This window comes from Hevea brasiliensis, chromosome 6, assembly GCF_030052815.1.
Source record: "Hevea brasiliensis isolate MT/VB/25A 57/8 chromosome 6, ASM3005281v1, whole genome shotgun sequence".
Lineage (NCBI taxonomy): Eukaryota > Viridiplantae > Streptophyta > Magnoliopsida > Malpighiales > Euphorbiaceae > Hevea > Hevea brasiliensis.
The window spans coordinates 22781857-22800568 of record NC_079498.1 but is presented as its reverse complement, the minus strand read 5'-3'; the positions used below and the strand labels follow the sequence as shown (position 1 = coordinate 22800568).

At 31.5% G+C, this 18712-nt stretch overlaps 3 protein-coding genes across 5 annotated transcripts; 2 read left to right on the top strand and 1 right to left on the bottom strand.

Annotated features, from left to right (window-relative positions):
• The first annotated feature begins 3977 nt into the window (after positions 1-3977).
• Positions 3978-4762, top strand: LOC110635499 (uncharacterized). The gene is made up of 2 exons (XM_021784859.2): positions 3978-4321; positions 4409-4762. The coding sequence occupies exons 1-2, from the start codon at positions 4236-4238 to the stop codon at positions 4605-4607; spliced, it is 285 nt and encodes a 94-aa protein (XP_021640551.1). The 5' UTR covers positions 3978-4235; the 3' UTR covers positions 4608-4762.
• Positions 4763-6479: 1717 nt separating this feature from the next.
• Positions 6480-10352, top strand: LOC110635498 (pentatricopeptide repeat-containing protein At2g27800, mitochondrial). 3 transcript variants are annotated; one of them, XR_009149458.1, is made up of 3 exons: positions 6480-8139; positions 8796-8912; positions 9962-10352. XR_009149458.1 is itself a non-coding variant. In XM_058148455.1 (2 exons), the coding sequence occupies exon 1, from the start codon at positions 6803-6805 to the stop codon at positions 8117-8119; it is 1317 nt and encodes a 438-aa protein (XP_058004438.1). In that variant the 5' UTR covers positions 6481-6802; the 3' UTR covers positions 8120-8139; positions 8796-10352. The 3 variants fall into 3 exon arrangements, 1 of the variants encoding a protein (XP_058004438.1); XR_009149457.1 differs by having other exon boundaries at positions 6481-8139; positions 9981-10352; XM_058148455.1 differs by having other exon boundaries at positions 6481-8139; positions 8796-10352.
• Positions 10353-12500: 2148 nt separating this feature from the next.
• LOC110635497 (protein disulfide-isomerase 5-1) lies at positions 12501-18344 on the bottom strand. The gene is made up of 5 exons (XM_021784856.2): positions 18124-18344; positions 17497-17555; positions 17201-17376; positions 13082-13187; positions 12501-12789 (listed from the first exon to the last, which is right to left on the bottom strand). Exons 1-4 carry the CDS (start codon positions 18241-18243, stop codon positions 13093-13095), a joined length of 450 nt encoding a protein of 149 aa, XP_021640548.2. The 5' UTR covers positions 18244-18344; the 3' UTR covers positions 12501-12789; positions 13082-13092.
• Between the last annotated feature and the right edge of the window lie 368 nt (positions 18345-18712).

Sequence of the window (18712 nt, the reverse complement as noted above, 5' to 3'; positions counted from 1 at the left end):
CACTATCGATGAGTGGTGAAGGATATACCGTGTACTGTGACACCTCCAGAGTTGGCTTAGGGTGTGTTTTGATGCAGAATGGAAGAGTAGTGGCTTATGCTTCAAGGCAGCTAAAGAGGCATGAGCAGAACTACCCCACCCATGATTTGGAAATGGTGGCTGTAATCTTTGCACTAAAAATCTGGAGACACTACCTGTATGGTGAAGTGTGTGAGATATACACCGACCACAAGAGTTTGAAGTACATCTTCCAACAGAGGGATTTAAACTTGAGACAGAGGAGATGGATGGAGCTTCTGAAAGACTATGATTGCACTATCCAGTAACTCCCTGGGAAGGCCAATGTAGTAGCAGATGCTTTGAGCAGAAAATCTTCTGGCAGTTTGGTGCACATTTCAGTAGAGAAGAGATCGTTGATTCAGGAAGTACATGAGTTGATGGATCAAGGTTTAATCCTAGATCTTTCAGATGAGGGGGTATTGTTGGCTCATTTTTCAGTGAGGCCAGACTTGCGAGATAGAGTTAGAGTTTCCCAGCACAGAGACCAACAATTGATGAAGATCATAGAAAGAGTACAGCAAGGTGAATGTGGTGAGTTTGGATTTGCCAATGATGGCGCCCTAGTGCAAGGTTCTAGGATATGTGTGCCCAATGTGGACAATCTCAGAAATGAAATAATGCAAGAGGCACACTATATACTGTACAATGTCCACCCAAGCTCCACCAAGATGTACCATGATGTGAAAGATAGCTATTGGTGGAATGGCATAAAGAGAGATATAGCAGGCTTCGTGTCCAAGTGCTTGACTTGTCAAAAGGTAAAGTTTGAACACCAGAGATCGTCAAGGAAGCTACAAGAGCTCCCTATCCCAGAATAGAAGTGGGAAATGATTACTATGGATTTTGTGACTGGGTTGCCTCGTACCACGCGAGGATATGATTTGATATGGGTAATTGTAGACCGCCTAACTAAATCAGCTCACTTCTTGCCTGTAAAGACTACATATTCTGTGGCACAGTACGCCCGACTTTACATTCGAGAAATAGTCAGATTGCTTGGAGTTCCTGCTTCCATAATATCTGACAGAGGGCCCTAGTTCACTTCTTGGTTTTGGAGGAAGTTGCAGGAGGCACTTGGCACACAGTTGAATTTTAGTACTACTTTCCACCCTCAGACAGATGGACAGTCCGAAAGGACAATCCAAACACTAGAAGACATGTTTCGCATGAGTGTTTTGGATTTTGAAAGTCAATGGGATGATCAGCTAGCTTTGGTGGAGTTTGCCTACAATAACAGTTACCATTCCAGCATAGGGATGGCACCCTATGAGGCACTATATGAAAGAAAGTGTAGGTCTCCTCTATGTTGGACGGAAATGGGAGAAGCGAAGGTGCATGATGTAGACCTAGTGCAGTATACTTCAGAGATAGTTCCTTGAATCAGGGAACGAGTGAAAATAGCTTTCAATAGGCAGAAGAGTTATACAGACCCCAGACGGAGGGATGTGGAGTTTAGAGTAGGTGACTATGTATTCCTGAAGGTTTCTCCAATGAAGGAAGTCATGAGGTTTGGAAAGAAGGGTAAGTTGACACCTCGGTATATTGGACCTTTTGAGGTTACTGATAGAGTTGGAGCAGTTGCCTACCGGTTGGAGCTACCACCCAACCTTTCTCATGTTCATCCTGTGTTTCACATCTCCATGCTTAGAAAATACATTCCTGATCCTTCCCATGTACTACAACCGGATGTAATAGAGCTGAAAGAAAACTTGACGTTTGAGGAGCAACCTGTAGCCATAGTGGACTACCAAGTGAGGCAGCTAAGATCAAAACAGATCCCTATGGTTAAGGTTTTGTGGAGGAGCCAGTCAGTGGAAGAGTGCACCTGGGAGTCAGAACGGGACATGCATAGCAAGTACGCTTATCTGTTTAATGTGTAATCCTGTACTTTATTCTGCCTTGTGTAAAATTCGAGGACGAATTTTCTGTAAGGGGGAAAGAATGTAACACCCCTAATTTTTAAATTTATTATTTTTTTATTATTTTATTTAATTTAGGAGTAGAGAGATATTTTTGTCCAAGAGAGAACTTGCAGACAATTGAGATTTTACAATAGGGCTTACTCTAATAGCAATTAGTAGAATTCGAACTTGAGATAGAGTGCATTAAGAGCTAAATTTTTAATTAACCGTTGTACCAATCTTTATGGGAAAATATAATTTTTTAATGTGTGATTAAGGTTTCGTTTGTTTCATAGAAAATATTTTATACATTTTTTAGTGTTTGGAATACTCAAGGAAAAAGAATCAATGAAAAATATTTTTTGATTAAAGAAAAATTAAGTCATTTTTAAGGAGAATAACTTTCTATTTTTTTAAAAAAGTTATTTTTTTATTTTTTAAATTTTAATAATTTTATTAAAATGTGAAAATATTTATTTATACATGACATAACACACATATTATTAATTTAATATTATAATTAAATAATAAAAAATATTTTTATAAAAAACTATAAATTATTTTTTACAAAATAAACAAAGATTACTGTGTTATAAACATTCCATTCAAATTTTTGACTTACTCGGCCAGACTATGATTAATAATCCATAATCTCGACTCATAAGAATCACAAATTTTAAATTGGCTTGTGCAAATTCTAGAGGTGACTCCCACAACTTTTCATGGTGTGTAATACTTAATGTCGCTCTCAAATTTATAAATTGATTTAACACGCTATTGTGATCACGGCCCTAATTAAGTTTAAGGATATCAATAAATATTGAATGCCGTGATAAAGTTAACTGTATTCTTAAAAATATTAATATTTAATTATTAAAAAGATATTATTTGGAGAATTAATCACAAATATCAAAAGATTAATCTTTTATAAATCGAAAAATAAATATAAAAAAAATACTTGATATATTAAAAAAAATGAAATTAACAAAATATATAAAGATGAGCATTCAGTTCAAATCAAATCGAATCGAATTGAATTGAATCAGCAAAATTGAATTACCATATTTTAGAAATCAATCTGAACCGAATAAATGAAAAATGAACCAAATTGAAATGTGTTATTTTGGTTCGGTTTGAATCGATCAATTTTTTTAGTTTTAATAGATTTTTTAATTTAGACTTAATTTTCAAATTATTTGATCTGATCTTGACCTTAGTTTAAACTTAATAATCATTAATAAATAAAATTAAACAATTTATATATAAAATTACATATAATTCATAAATTCTTCATAAAAATAAATTAATTTAAAAATCAACAAAGTAATTTAATTCAGTTCGATTTAATTGATTTTTTCTTTTAAAATAAAATTAAATCAAAATAATTGAAATTCTTAAAATACAAAACTAAATCCAATCAAATTATTTTAAAAATTAAACTAAATTATTAAATTAAGGTGATTCAATTCGGTTTATTCGATTCAAATCGAATAATACTAGGCTCTAAAAATGTATAGTACTTAAACTGAAACATTATACATATAATATAAAATATACATTATATGTAAAATTATATAAAAATTTAAATATTTGTATCACAATTTTCAATTTAAATTGAGTTCATAAAAAATATAATTTATTTACAATTAAGGGTTAATCCGAGTTTGACTGGATTAAAAATAAATTAAATTTAAATATTGCATAAATTAAAATCATATTTACCATAATTTAAGATTTGCAGTAGATTTATATCTACAACCCCGTTTAAGATTTTATAATAATTTTTTTGTACTTTATTCGGAAAGAATTAAATAAAAATAAATTAAACTAAAAATAAATTAACTATAAAAAGCATCTATAAATTAATATTTTTCAATTAAAAAGTGTAGGATAACCTATTTACTTCTATGCATATTATTTTTTTATTTTTTTAATTTGTTAAATCAAACTTTTTTTTTTTTAACTTCAAAATTAAAAAAAAATAAACCATTGCGGGTCATTTATTCCATTACAGCAGATGTTTGGTAAACTCGATCCATAAAAAATAGGATAGAGCGCAGAGGAAAAGGCAACGAAGCATCTCCACTTTCTCCAACCTTCCCGGCTTTAATTGCCGAGAGAGAGATAGACAGCTACAGAGAGAGAGAGAGAGAGAGAGAGAGGGAGGGAGATCATATGGATATTAGAAAAATAGAGATCAATTATTAGCAGAAGGATTTCTACCAATCCTTTCCCCTCTTTTTACCTTTCTCTGATCATCTTCCTTCAAAGAAAATGCAGTCCATGCTTAACCTCCAGGGAAGCTACGGCCTTCCTCTTTCTGTTTCTGGGATCACCCATCATCTCCCTCTCTCTAAAGAGTACCACTTGATCTCTCTTTTTCCAATATCCTGTGATCTTAACTTTTCATTTTTTTTAATAATTATCTGTTTTAATTCGTGGTGCAGGATGGTAGATCATGATCGCAGGAGGGAAGCTATAAAGAAACAAAGATCACAAGCCAGAGAGTGTTTGCATGCAAATCAAGAACTGGGTTCTGAAAGAGGGACTAGTGACTTCCAAGAAGAAGGTGAGTTGGATGAAGATCTAGCAAGTGTTTTGCAAGATCTATCTTGTTCCCTGAGTTGTACAGCTAAAGCTGCTTAGCTTGTTTTAGAATTAATACTAAATTAATTAATTATTGTATGCTCTTTATATGGTTTTCCTAGGATTCTAATTCTATAGCTTCTTCATAGTACTGTATAGTCAATTAATTATTATGTAATTTTGTTTGAATTGGCAATATTCTTATTTCTTTCTGACATGTTTGTCTTGATTTGATTTGTCTTGTTTCTTTCTTCTGTACCATTGTATTGTTTCTGGACTTATATCAATTATTTTTTTAATAAATTTATTTATTAAATATATAAATTTTATATCTTTATGTCTTAAATCCAATTGGGTAGACTAGAATTTTCTTATCCAGAGAGGCTATTGCTTAGTTTTTTTTTTTTTAAACAAAGAAAATTAGTGTCATCAGTGAACTTTATTTTAAAATTTTAATTAATCAACTCATATGACCCAAATATCAGTCTATGCATATCAATGAGTTATTAACACATTAATTAATTAAATAATTTTGATATATATATAGTTGTTGTACCGTTTGATTTTCAAGAAAATAGAGGAAAGGCGAGGGAGAGAATTGATGATGAAGAAGAAGAAGAGAGAGAAGCAATTATTCAAAATTTATGTCTGTTAAAACAGGAAACAGAATCTTCTTACACCAGAGCCAAGAGGTTCCTGCAAGCTTTAAACTCTTACAATGTAATTATAGCAGCTCTTACACAAGAGGATTGAGGACCATTTACCTTCTGTAGCAGTTGTTCTTGCTGCTTAATTGCTGTGGAAGTTATACCAGAGCCAACAGGTTCCTGCAAGCTTTGAACTCTTACAATGTAATTATAGCAGCTCTTACACAGGAGGACTGAGGACCACATTCTGCAGCAGTTGTTGTTGCTGCTTAATTGCTGTAGAAGTTGCAGTTCAGTGTTTCAACTTTACTTATTCTTGATTTTTAGTAGCTAAAATTAACACCAAACCCCATCACCTATTTTGCTTCAAGTTCCAGTACAGCATATATTTCAACTCTTCTTCTTAAACGAAAAATAATAAAATTTTCCTCCAGAGATCTTTGATGTTTAGAGACATTATTATTTGTTTTTGTTGTAAATACGAATGACACGTTGAAGGGGTAACTTTGCCGGCTTAACTTCAATTTATTATTAAAAAAATTCATAAACCTTAATTTTATTTCACAAAAATTTCTTTAATTTTCAGATTAAAAAATAATTAAAATATTTTTCTATCTCATTTCATTTCGTATTTAAAAAAAAAATCCATTTCAATTATCATGTAGATATATTATAAAAATACCAATGTCATTATAATGATCTATTTTCGGTAAAAGAAAAATATTTACACTTCACTAGAAAATACTGAAATTACATTTATAAACGTTATATTATAATTTAGAAGTTTTTTTTTTTTAATGTGAAAGCATGCTATTGCAAATTAAAAGAATTTTTTTATAAAATAAAATTAAAGTTTAAAATTAAGCTTTTCTTTGCTAAAAATATTAGAAGTGTATTTATTATCATTAAAAATGACCAGTGACATATTTTTAGTCATTAAAATATATTATTAGCAACAAACTCATATATCCATAGTTAAAATATATTTTTTATTAGTATTTTTATAAATAATATAAATAATAAAATATATTTTTGACAATTTCAATATTCCATTCCTATCATTTATATACACACATTAATAATTTAATTATAAATTTATTAAATTACTTTATAATTTTTAATTATAAATACATGAGTATATTATATAACATGTTTCATTCTTAATTATATATTTTTTATAAAATTATATGATTAAAAATAATTAAAATATATATTATATAATTTCCAAACCCAAATAAAAACCAAACCGCACATCGTTAATTCTTACAATGAAACGTGCGTTGCTTCGCCTTTTTTAATGAATCCTCCAAAAGCTGAAATGGGCTTAGGCTTACAACCAGAGCGGCCTGCCATGGGCCATCCGAGAATTGCCCTTTTCTTCTCCCCGGGAAACAAAGATGACAGTTCATCAATGCAGCCCTTTCTCGTTCTCTTTCAAGCTTTATCAAATTCAGCTTAACTTGTTTTCCTTACTTCGATTCTACAATACGAACCTAAAATTCGGCTTTGTTAAGCATTTTCACTGATTCTGAAAGATGAGAGAGAGCGTCCAATTCGGCTAGCGCATCAACCTGGTAGAAAATCGGTCATCTGGGTAAGTTGAAGCAAATGATTTTTATACGTAGAGATTGCTTGACACAAATTTATTCTAGATACTATTTTTGGATTCACCCTAGTTTCTCTTATCACTCCAAAAGCTTCTGTAATTTTGCATTTCCTTTATTGACCTCCTTGACCCATTACTCTAAAAGCTATTGTCTTTTAAATCCCACTATCAATTCATTCAAGTGTATGAACGTTTTAGCCCAGATCCAAATCGCCCCAAGTTCCAATTTGCCTTCAAATCCAAAATTTGGTGTTTTTTTGTGTTCTTGTTACTCCACTAAAGCACCATCGAGGTCCTTTAGAAGGAGACAAAGTAAAAGGTTGAAAGCCAGCAGGAAGCCTGTTCTTGATGAAGCTAAGTCTCAAGAAGCAATTTCCCAACTCCCACCAAGATTCACTAATGAAGAACTGTGCAATGTCTTAACTCTTCAAGAAGATCCTTTGGTATGTTTTGAGATATTTAATTGGGCATCACAGCAGCATAGGTTTAGGCATGATGCGTCCACTTTTCATATTACTATAAAGAAGCTTGGTGTTGCTAAAATGTACAAAGAAATGGATGATGTTGTTAACCAAGTGCTTGCTGTTCCTCATATTTGTAATGAGGCTTTATACAATACGATTATCTATTTCTTCACTGAAGCTAGGAAGTTGACTAGAGCAGTGAATATATTTAAGCACATGAGAAATGGTCGAAACTTGGATTGCAGGCCTTCGATTCGAACCTATAATATTCTTTTCACAGCAATGTTGAGTAGGGGAAAAAATTCCTATATAAATTATCTCTATATGGAGACTATTAGATGTTTGTTTAAGCAGATGGTCGATGATGGAATTGAGCCTGACATTTACTCATTGAATTCTATGATAAAAGGGTACGTACTTTCCCTCCATGTTAATGATGCTTTGAGAATATTCCATCAAATGGGTGTGGTCTATAACTGCTTGCCTAATTCTTTTTCCTATGATTATCTGATCTATGGGTTGTGTGCTCAAGGTCGAACAAATAATGCTAGGGAGTTGTGTGATGAGATGAAGATAAAAGGGTTTGTTCCAAGTAGCAAGTCATATAATTCACTTGTTAATGCCTTGGCTCTTGGTGGGAAAGTTGAGGAAGCAGTAAATTATTTATGGGAGATGATTAGGAAACATAGATCACCTGATTTTATCACATACAGGACACTATTGGATGAGATTTGCAGGCAAGGAAGGATTGGAGAGGCTATGGACTTGTTGAAAGATTGGGGAGAGAAAAACCTTGTGGATGGGCCTACTTACAGGAAGCTTCAATATGTGCTTGAAGATGACTTTGGAAATTAAAATGACAAAAAATGGATCAGGTATATCAAGCATTGGGCTTCTTTAAGCATTTCCATACATGATATGGTTCCGCTATATCTAAAATGGAATTGTATATAATTCATAAGTATCATCTTTGATGTACTATTTTGGTATAATATGTACTTTCCTTGGAAGCCCAAATTAATGGGTCTTAAAATTTTCACATAAGTTACAAATTATAATGCTTATAATAATTTGAAAATTAAAAGTCAAATGGGTGTTCCTAATGTTATTACACGATCTTTATCAACTTTTATCCTATGTGTTCAATTTTGTTAAAGTATATCCAGGAACTATGATCTACAATATTGCATACTTTGGTGTACTACATATATTTTTTTAAATCCTCCTGTCTATTTCAGTTTTACCAAATATAACCCGTATTAGTTTTCCATACTCAAAGACTTACAATATAATGTCATTAGTGGAGAAGCAGATTTACATAAGAAGCTGATTTCTATGTTTGATCCCTGATGGGATCTAAGATGTGCATGGAGTTCTCATGGGTTAATATTATCTGGGATGTTCTAGTTATTACCTTCTGAACTATTTAATTTGCTTTTAACTTTAAAGAAACGTGCATGAATTATGATGCAACAGTTTTGCTTGTGTAAAAAGCAGAATGTTGATGTGATAATATTCTATCATTTTGCAGTTAGGTAAACCCAAGCTTATGAATTTGACAATCATTAACAATTGTGAAAGCCGTGAACTATGGAACAACTCCTCAGAGAATGTGAGGATGGTGTAGCTTGGGCATCAGTGCAATGCGGTACACATTCATTATATTTGTTTTTGGCATTCTTTTCATTCAACATTTGTTTTTGGTTGTAGCATTGCATGTTCAGTGGAAACTTGAGAATGATCCTGAATTGATGTTGTAACTTTGGTAATGAAATTTTATGGAAGTTTTGATAGTTGAAAACATTGTTGTATGCCAAATTCTTTCTGATCTTCTTTATCAGGAAATATGAAGGCATATGCATCATCTTAGATTTTGAAGAGACCTTTCTGAATGGAATAAGAACTAAGAAATGCATAGAGAGGATGATAACTAAGGCTGTTGCCTGTAGTAAATGGTTGATAATTCTAGCATGACCCTTGGTCTTCAACTATTGAATGTTAATGTCTCACACCCTTACTCTCAGTAAACCAACACAAGTATTTTCCTTGGGTCAGCAATGTGCCTACTTCCACAGATAGCCACCTCTGTTTTTTCACAATAAAGAAGGTGTTTACAAGCACTTCTTTATGGAGGTACAAGAGATTTCCTTTGACAAGTAGGAATAGGAGGAACTCATAAATAAAGAATAACCTTCAATAATTAGAATTGTATATTAGGCTAACAGCATTAAATTGTACTGTGGGATTCACTCCCTGATGCCCCTCTTTTTTTCTTTTTGCATGGAGCTTTCTGTATGCAGTGTCTTCCTGAATATAAGCCACAATCTTAACATTGACATACTTATTTGCTGATCCATTTTCACTTAACTGTTAATCTCAAAATCAGCTTTAGGATAGTTGATCAATGACAATAATGTCTACTTGTCCAAACAAATTTCTGTAAGAGGGCTTGCCTTTTTGTCCTTCCTTTTAATAACTGTATGATTTAGAGTTTTGTTTCTTCTACAGCAATGAAGTGTTTAGGCCTGCTCAATGGTTTCTTTTACCTGCTTGATTCAGCATTTGATTCATATGTTATCTGATTTCAATTTGGTGCAAATTCTATTCATGTATTTATGTTCTTGAATGATATAGGTTGCTTAATAGGGGCACTAACTTGTTTTATTTTTGACACAACTGTATATAATTTGTTCTTAGAGCTGAGTAACTTGGCCAGATTTGAAATGAATATACCCCAGCTCTTGATGCAATCTTTCCCACATTGCTGTAAAGTTTCCCAAGATTTTACCGAAATCAATAGGTGATCTGGAAAGGAGCTTAAGAAGGAAATCAAGCTCTTGAAGAATGATGATACTGGGTTCCTCAAGATGATTCCACTAAGCCCACATTTTTGGCAACTATGTCTGAGTAACCCATGTGAGGGACACGCACCAAACTCTGGCTGTCGGTATCAGCAAGATTGTTGAGATGAGGTGTCCAACTAGAGTTGAGCATTAAATGGTTGTAACTGACAAACCGAACCATTCTAATTTGGTTTTTTGTCTAAACGGTTCATTTCAGTTAGTTATTTTTGAATATTTCAGTCACTCGATTCAATTCGGTTATTAATGTCAAAAAATGAAATAATTGAACTAAACGAAGTTCTGTTCCTTACTTCGTATATACATATGTTGCCGTCATTTTTAGTAATTGTGGCTATCGTTTTATACCCACCCAGCCCAAGACTAAAATCCCTAATTTCCTTCTGCATTTTGTTCCCTCTTTGTCCAATTCTCTCACAGCTCCTGCCTTTTGGTTTGCGGTCTCGATTCCTCTTTTGGTCTCTACTTGTTGCAGTTGCAGTGGCTGTCCCCCTCCCCTTGCGAGTCACAGCCTTGCTCAAACCCTGACTCAGTCACAGTCTCCATCACCCTCGCTCCCTTCCTTTCTCCCTTCTCTTAGTCAACTTCACTCCCAGAGTCAGTCACCCTCACTCCTCACTTTTGCACACCCTAAGCTTGGCTCATTTTCTTATATCTCAGCACGTTCATTGGATTAAGGTAATGATTTCTCAAGTCTCGGCCTTTTCTTGATTTCTCACCCTCAAATTTAGGGTTTAAGGTTCTGAATGTGTGATTGATAAGTTATTAATGCGGTTTTTCTTTTTTAGTTGTATTAATTTTTATTTCTCTTTGTTCTGTGTTCTTTTCTCTTGATTCCATGATTTTTATAAAGTTGAACTTTTAATCTTATTGATGATACATATACCCAATCATTGAGAATTTGTTTTCCTTTACTCCTGTTGAGAATTTATTGTTGGTTTGAATTGATAATCCTTACTTTGGCAATGGAATTGTAACTTGTAATCTCAGCACATCTGGAGGAAGTTCATGTAAGTTGTCAAAAGCCTGATCAATTGGTTCAGGCACCAACAGTGTAATTGTAGAACAATGCAGAATGAGATATATTTACTTGTCAGTTTTCAGACAGGGATTCATGATTTTCCCTATTTTCTTATAGGCATAAATATAGTTTATTTTGTCAATGTGTACATTTATCAACAAGAACAAAAATATATAGTCTATTAGTTTCTTTTTCTTTCTTTCTGTATGTGATTCATAAAATCAAAAAACTAAACTGAATTGAATCGAATTATTTTATTTAGTTCTCATATTTTGGGAGTTTAGTTCAAAATCAAACCGTCCATTTGCATAGTACTAAATCCAACCGGTATTTATGATATATTTGCTTTTAGCCATATGTTTTATGATATATTTGCTATCATGTTCCACTTATAATTATGTGTCTAATTGCTTTAGCAAACTTGCAGTTAATTCTCATTTTAAATAAAAGGCTTACAATGCATTTCGCCTATATTACATTGTACTTGTTGAATTTTAAGAAATTAATTATTTAATTTTTAAATTGTTTCATAATATAATTCCTGAATTTTGAGAAATGAATTATTTAGTCTATTTAATTTTAAGATATAAAAAATTTAATTTTTATAATTTTAATATATACAATAATTTTATTCATTAATAGAAAAATTAAATTGTTCTATATATTAAAATTATTAGGACAAAAGTGTGATATTGTGAAAAAATTAAGGATTAAATAATTAATTTTAAAAAAATATAAGGATTAAAATATAATATAATATAAAATATTATATTTTTAGACTAAATAAGTAAATTTTAAAAAATCAAGAACTAAAATATAATATTTCTCAAGGAACATGTTATAATTTTCTCTTTTTTAATTGTAATTAAATTTAATTTCAATATAATCAATTCTATGTAAAGGACATTATTTGATTTAATTATAATTTGTTTCATGAAATTTAAAGATTATGAAATTTCAAATGAATTATTTTAGGCGTCAAATCAAGCATTAATTTCCAAAAGGAATCCTTAAAAATTTAATATAATTCATTTGCTGCAAAAATCTAAAAACATTTTCTTTGTGAATATAAATAATGTCCAACAGTATAATTAAGAGCTTTCAATCTTGTTGGTTGGATTAGAGGCAGTAGTGAATTTAGTGATAATTCAGATATAATCTTAATCCAAACTACGGATATATTTTGTCATTCAATTTTGTTAGACATGCGAATGAATCTGATATAAAAATAAAAGCAAAATTAAGAGCACAAGAGAATTGCAGAAACAAAATTCTTTGTGCTTCACAATATTCCATGCCCAAAATTTTGTAAATCGTAGGTGAAACCACGAGGAGACAACCTAAATTCACATGATTGAATCTAAGAACTATGAACTGTCAAACTTTCAATTGAAATTCCTTGTGTAGGAGGATGATACAATTTTGTAACAGATCAAATGCCCTAGAATGCAAAATTACTAAATTAGTGCCCTTCTAAAGCAGATTAAAACAAACTCCGATCACAGGATGGATAAGAAAAAGACAAGTCAATAAAATCAGCTTATGATCCCCCAGGGGATCTAAGCTGGGCTGTTTAGTAAAACGATGTTGATTTCATTGCGACACTTTCACCATCACTTCAGCTTCCATCTACAGTCCCTAAACTGCACCACGTGAAAGAGGGCAATTAGACAGAGAGAGCGAGAGGGAAAGAGAAGGGAGGCGGGATGGGGGGTGGGTTTGCTGAGCAGTTGGTTGAGAAAGCATATATTAACAAATGACATGCAACTGAAATTTCTGAAGGATTCCAATCATCTTTGCCTTGCATAATTTTTGCAAAATATTTCAGGAAAGAAGAAAAACGAAATCTGTGGTCTTGATTAGTCAACTCAAAAACAGAATTCAAGCCTCTCCTATTAAGATTACAGTGTGTAGTTGAGAGGTCTTTAAGGCTACCTTACTGACGATCACAAATCTTGATCACTGTCAAGCTGTGCTTTCGCTGCTGCTTTTTCCGCTTCATCGAAAATGAATGATTTAAGAGATTCAACATTCCTTGGCCCTAATCATTTTGATAGCATGTAAAAGCAAAGTTAAATTGTTAGTCATAAGCATAAATCATTGATACAAGAATCATTTTATCACTGCCCCAGTAATACCAAATGCAAGAGAAGGCATGATTGTCAAATTCCGATCACGAAAAAGAAAGGTGAACGAAGTTTACTTCATTACTAAAAGGACTTGATCATTATCTAAAGTAAGAAAAAAAATAAAGAAAGAAAGAAATAAAAAGCACAGAGTGGGATGTAAATTTCCCCCTTATTGAGTGCTGGAGATATGATTTAGAAGGTCCTCCTTAGAGGGGAGATGTGGCCACCAATAGGGGTATAATCGAGCCGAGTCGAGCCGAGCTTTGACTTGTTCAGGCTCAGCTTGCAAGTATATGTTTCAAGTTTGAGCTCGATTCGAGCTTTAATATTAAGATTCAAGCTCGACTCGTTTAAAATTTATTAAAATCAAGCTCTGCTCGTTTTAAGCTCATTTAAATCATAAACAAGCCAAGCTCGAGCTCCACTCGCTTTAAGCTCATTTAAATCATAAACGAGCCCAGCTCTAGCGCAGCTCGTTTATAATTATAAACAAGCTCAACTAAAAATTTTTAAAAAATTTAATTACTAAAATGTCATTATGGAGACTTAAAAATTTTTTTAATCTAATTAAAGTCTCATTAAAACTAATTCTATGCTTTAAACCACATAAAAACTCTATAAGGGGTTTTTTATAATGAGGCCAAACCCTCCCACTTCACCAAAACTTACAATGTGGGACAAAGAATCTCACTTCAGCATTTGAAATATTGTATATATTTAAGCATAATAAGTTTTGAATAAGAATGTGATTGTGTTACAGTGGTAAAGCATTTGAAATATTGTTATATATTTAAGTATGATAAGTTTTGAATAAGAATTTGATTGTGTTCCAATGGTGGAGGCATGTAGTTATTTCTTTACCTCCCTAGGTTCGATTCCCACCTTACTCAATTGTTATTTTTTTCTTTTTCTTTTGGATTTTGCATTTTTTTTTAATTTCCATTTTTTTTTCCTTTATCTATTTTGTATTTTCTTTTAATTTCTTTCCCTTTTATGTTCTTTTAGTTTCTTTGTTTAAGTACATGTCAACAACTTTTTTAGTTCTATTTTTATTCCTTTTTCAATAAAATTTATTTTAAAAATTTACCATGTGAATTATTTAAAATACTTTTAAGGTTTTATTATTATTATTATTATTATTATTATTATTATTATTATTATTATTATTACTTTAAATATTAACTCTTATTGACTCAAATGCTAATTAAAACCTTTAATTATATATACAATACACTAATACATTTATAATATGTCACTATATGATTAAATCCTTTATTTGATTTAAACTTTATAATTATATTACAATAATACAAAAGAAGTATATGTGTGTATGTGTATGCATGTGTGTACATACTAAATATTTAATTTTTGAAATATCACTTGTATTTATAATCTATACACACTTAACACCTTATATAATTTATTCCAGTATAGTTTAATTAGTTTGTAAATTGAAAATTAGAATATATATATATATATATATATATATATATATATATATAGAGAGAGAGAGAGAGAGAGAGAGAGAGAGAGAGAGAGAGAGAGAGAGAGTATTGGTTGGTGTTCCCATGCTAAAGTGGTTGGATGAAGCTAAGAGAGAGCATTTATAAAGACAGAGAATGGGAGAGGGATAGTATAGAGTAATAATAATAGATGGATAAATTAGTTAGTATTAATATAAAGAAATAGGAGGGAGACTGTAGAGAAAGAGAGAGCGCGAGTAATAATTATAGTTAAATAGATTAGTGTTAAATTTGGAGTTTAATCTTTTAAAATTTGAAAATTTAGAGAGAGAGGAAAAGAGTAAGAAAGAGATGGGTTCATATTTTTAAGACATATAGTACCACCAAAACTACATAATCTAATATTCTAAATTTATTTCTCATATACAAAATAACTAATTTTTTCATAAAAAAAAAATAATTTTATATTAAAAAATTATATTTTATAAATGTACTTTTTATTTTGATTACATCATACTTTTACATAATAATACAATATTTAATAATACATTATTTTATATTGAGAGTACATATTTAATATTTTAATTTTATTTTTATATATAAATTAACTTAATTTTTATAAAAAAATTAAAGTACAAATAACTGTATTTTATATATTGATTATATTATAATTTTAAATAATATATTATTTTTAGAATAATCATAAATAAAACAAATATATTTACAACATTATAAAATGTAATTTAAATAATATATTATTTCTATAACAATCATAAATAAAACAAATATATTTACAATAATATGAAATGTAATTATTAATATAAATATTTTTGTAAATAAGCCAACTGACGAACTTATTTACAAGCCATCTTAACTCACAAGCTTGTCAACGAGCTGACTTACGAGCTTGTTCAACGAGTTAACTCACAAGCTTGTCAATGAGCTAAGCTCGAGCTCAAGCCAAATATTGTTGAGCTCGAGCTCATTTCGTTTATTAAACGAGCCTAAAATTTGAGCTCGGGCCAACGGGCTCGGCTCATTTAGAAAACGACCCGAATCGAACCAAGCTTTTATCGAGCCGAATTTCCAGTAGCTTGCAAACGGCTTGACTTGTCTACACCCCTAGTCACCAATTAGACTCTCCATTAGTACCAAAAAAAATGTCTAGAACCTTCTTTTCATGTTGGATGTTAAAAACTCCTCAAGCTTGGGATACAAGCTGCGCATGCCAAAGCTGGCAATATCTAATCACGAGCATGTTATATTTAAGAAGGAAAAACCAAAGAATTTTGACAAACACTTAACTGCAAGTCTTGATAAGAATTACATTGAGATTATCTTACTTGTTGCAATGACAACAGTGCCATCACACACCATGATAAATAATAAAACTGCATAGTAAGGTCTTGGAATGTAGAACAAGCATCGTTCGAATAATTTATTCATGCGAAAAAGCAAATACAGTTAAAATCACCACTCGATGTGCCGGTCCAACTACCATAGTTGCTGGCTTCATCACGTGACTAATAACTTATGAACAAAAGGGTCAGCCTTATGTGTGCTAGAAGTTCTCGAACAAGCCAGCACACGAGCTGGAGTAAATGCTCTTTTCAGTGTCTCCCATTCCATGATGTAAAACTCAACTCAACTCAACTCAACTAAGCCTTTATCTCAAAGATTTGGGGTCGGCTATATGGATTCGCTTTCTCTACTCTAAACGATTTTGGGCTAAATCCTCAAAAATGTGTCTCCCATTCCATGATGTAAAAGATATTTATTCCATGGGAAGCTAGAATTCTTTTATTCTACTAGATTGCAGAAAGTCAACATTCAGCCTTGTGATTTTATCTGACCAATATGACTATAAAAGCTATTATGATTCCATATAAAAGTTTCAGGATTTTAGGGGAATTTCACTGAAGTCTGCATATCCAGCTGAAGTTAAAGTGTCTTAACATGTATATGACTTCTCCTATCAAATACATTCCACCTTAAGAAAAAGGCTTTCTTGGATTGCTTTTTCATGATAGCTCCTCTATCTTCACTAGTATGCACAACTTTGCCCAAATTATTTGTTAAGACTAAAGAAAATTTCCAGACCAGCCCTATGATTAAGAAGCAAACACATGAAAATTTAAGCTCAATATGGTTGCCCACTATTCCAGCCAGCTGGCGACACTTTGCTTTTATTTTCAAGACTTGATTTCTTCTACTAATCCTTCATTCACATTAGGAATTAAAATTTAAGCTCCACACTTATGCTCAAAATTTGACACTCAAATGAGATAAGAATTTCAGATGCATAAAATGGCAAATAACCTGAACATATGATGAAAAGGCACTGCAGTCCTTTAAAGCTAAAGGCTATATTCACCACTATACTCACATAGTATAAGCAACATGAAATATTTATTATATTCAGAAATTAAACTTAATTGTAAACAAATGATATTAAATTTTACCTTGATATTTAGCAACTTCTTCTCCATCATAGAAAAGCTTAAATGTAGGATATGAGTGAATATCAACTTTCGTACATACAGGTTTGCTTGTACCACAATCAACTTCTCCAACTTCTATCTCATCTTCCCCTTCCATCGCTTTCCCTAGGTCTTCCCACAATGAGCCCAAGTTCTTACTGGAAGTCATCGTTGCATTCATGAATATATAGCCAGCATGAAATTTTGGTTTTTTCAATAATCAACTCTAGCCAGCTCACTAATACATTTAAATAATTGACTAAAATAAGATCACTTACCAATGCTTACACCAAGGAACACAAAATTTCACAAACCATGCAGTATCTTTTTCCTTCACCTAAAAAATAAACGCACACACAAAATCAGTAACTTCTTTATTGATTATTATTTTTATGTCTATTCCATCCTACTAATCCCACTCACAAATAGGAAATTCCAGTGAGATTGAACCAGAGACCTCCAACTTGGAATCCCCATGTGAAATTACACCAGGACAAAAAAAAAGGCAATAAATACGAAAAAAAGGAATAAAATGGGTTATTAAGCAACAAAGAGGAGAAAACAATCATCTGCAAATTGACATAAGAATCCAATCATCCAATCACATTACCTCAAAAATCAAAGGACTAAACTTTATACTAAATGAAGTTTGATACTAGTCGGAAGCAACCAAATACTGCAATATTTATTCAGAAAACTAAGGAAAATTTCATTTCCAATCAAATCGAAGAAATATATTGAACCCACATAAATTCCAAACAAATGAAGCACAAAGATCACAAGGTCTGTCGAACATTGTGAAGATAAGAAAAATTTTAAAATTAACAGAAATTGAAGGAGGCGAATTGATTGAATGAAATCCGGAAAGCTAAATCTAATATAATATATAGTTTTTATGGTATTACCTTATCGGAGAAGGTCTCAGGGGTTAGGGTTATGACTTCGGCTTCTGTATGCGTTAGAACAAAGATCAGAACAAGGAGAAGAAGCGGAAAGAGGGCAAGAGAACGATTGAGCTTCTTCATAGCTGTGTAGATTATGATTTTCAGGTAGTTCGATGTTAGTCTGAGTCAATTTCTTTCCGGCGATTAATGACTCGAGCACCCGAAAATCGGTTCATCTCCTAGATCTAAATCTCGTTTATTCGGCACGTGATACGCACATGACAGCTATCTTCCTTTTGGGTTTTGCTCTAATTCTAGTAAAATGTGTAATTTTGCCACTCAATTTTATAATTATTTTCATAAAATTATTAAATTTTAATTTTTTTTATAAAATTTATTAAATTTTAATTTAATTTAATAAAAATTACTGTAATAAAAAATTAAAAATTTTTAAATTAATTTATTAATCTGTTAATTATTTTATAAATAAAATTATTAAATTAGTAATAGCTTATTGAAAAAAATAGAGAAATAAAATAGGTTTGACCGTAAGAGTAGTTTGATGCATTTTATCTATATTATTTTTTTTAAATTAATAAAATGAGATAAT

Coding starts and splice junctions, on each gene's coding strand:
- LOC110635498 (XM_058148455.1), top strand. CDS start 6,803: ATGATTTTTATACGTAGAGATTGCTTGACACAAATTTATTCTAGATAC.
- LOC110635499 (XM_021784859.2), top strand. CDS start 4,236: ATGCAGTCCATGCTTAACCTCCAGGGAAGCTACGGCCTTCCTCTTTCT. Junction 4,322..4,408: donor CATCTCCCTCTCTCTAAAGA/GTACCACTTGAT, acceptor TTCGTGGTGCAG/GATGGTAGATCATGATCGCA.
- LOC110635497 (XM_021784856.2), bottom strand. CDS start 18,243: ATGAAGAAGCTCAATCGTTCTCTTGCCCTCTTTCCGCTTCTTCTCCTT. Junction 17,377..17,496: donor GTTCCTTGGTGTAAGCATTG/GTAAGTGATCTT, acceptor GATGACTTCCAG/TAAGAACTTGGGCTCATTGT. Junction 13,188..17,200: donor AGAAGTTGCTAAATATCAAG/GTAAAATTTAAT, acceptor CAAAATGATTAG/GGCCAAGGAATGTTGAATCT.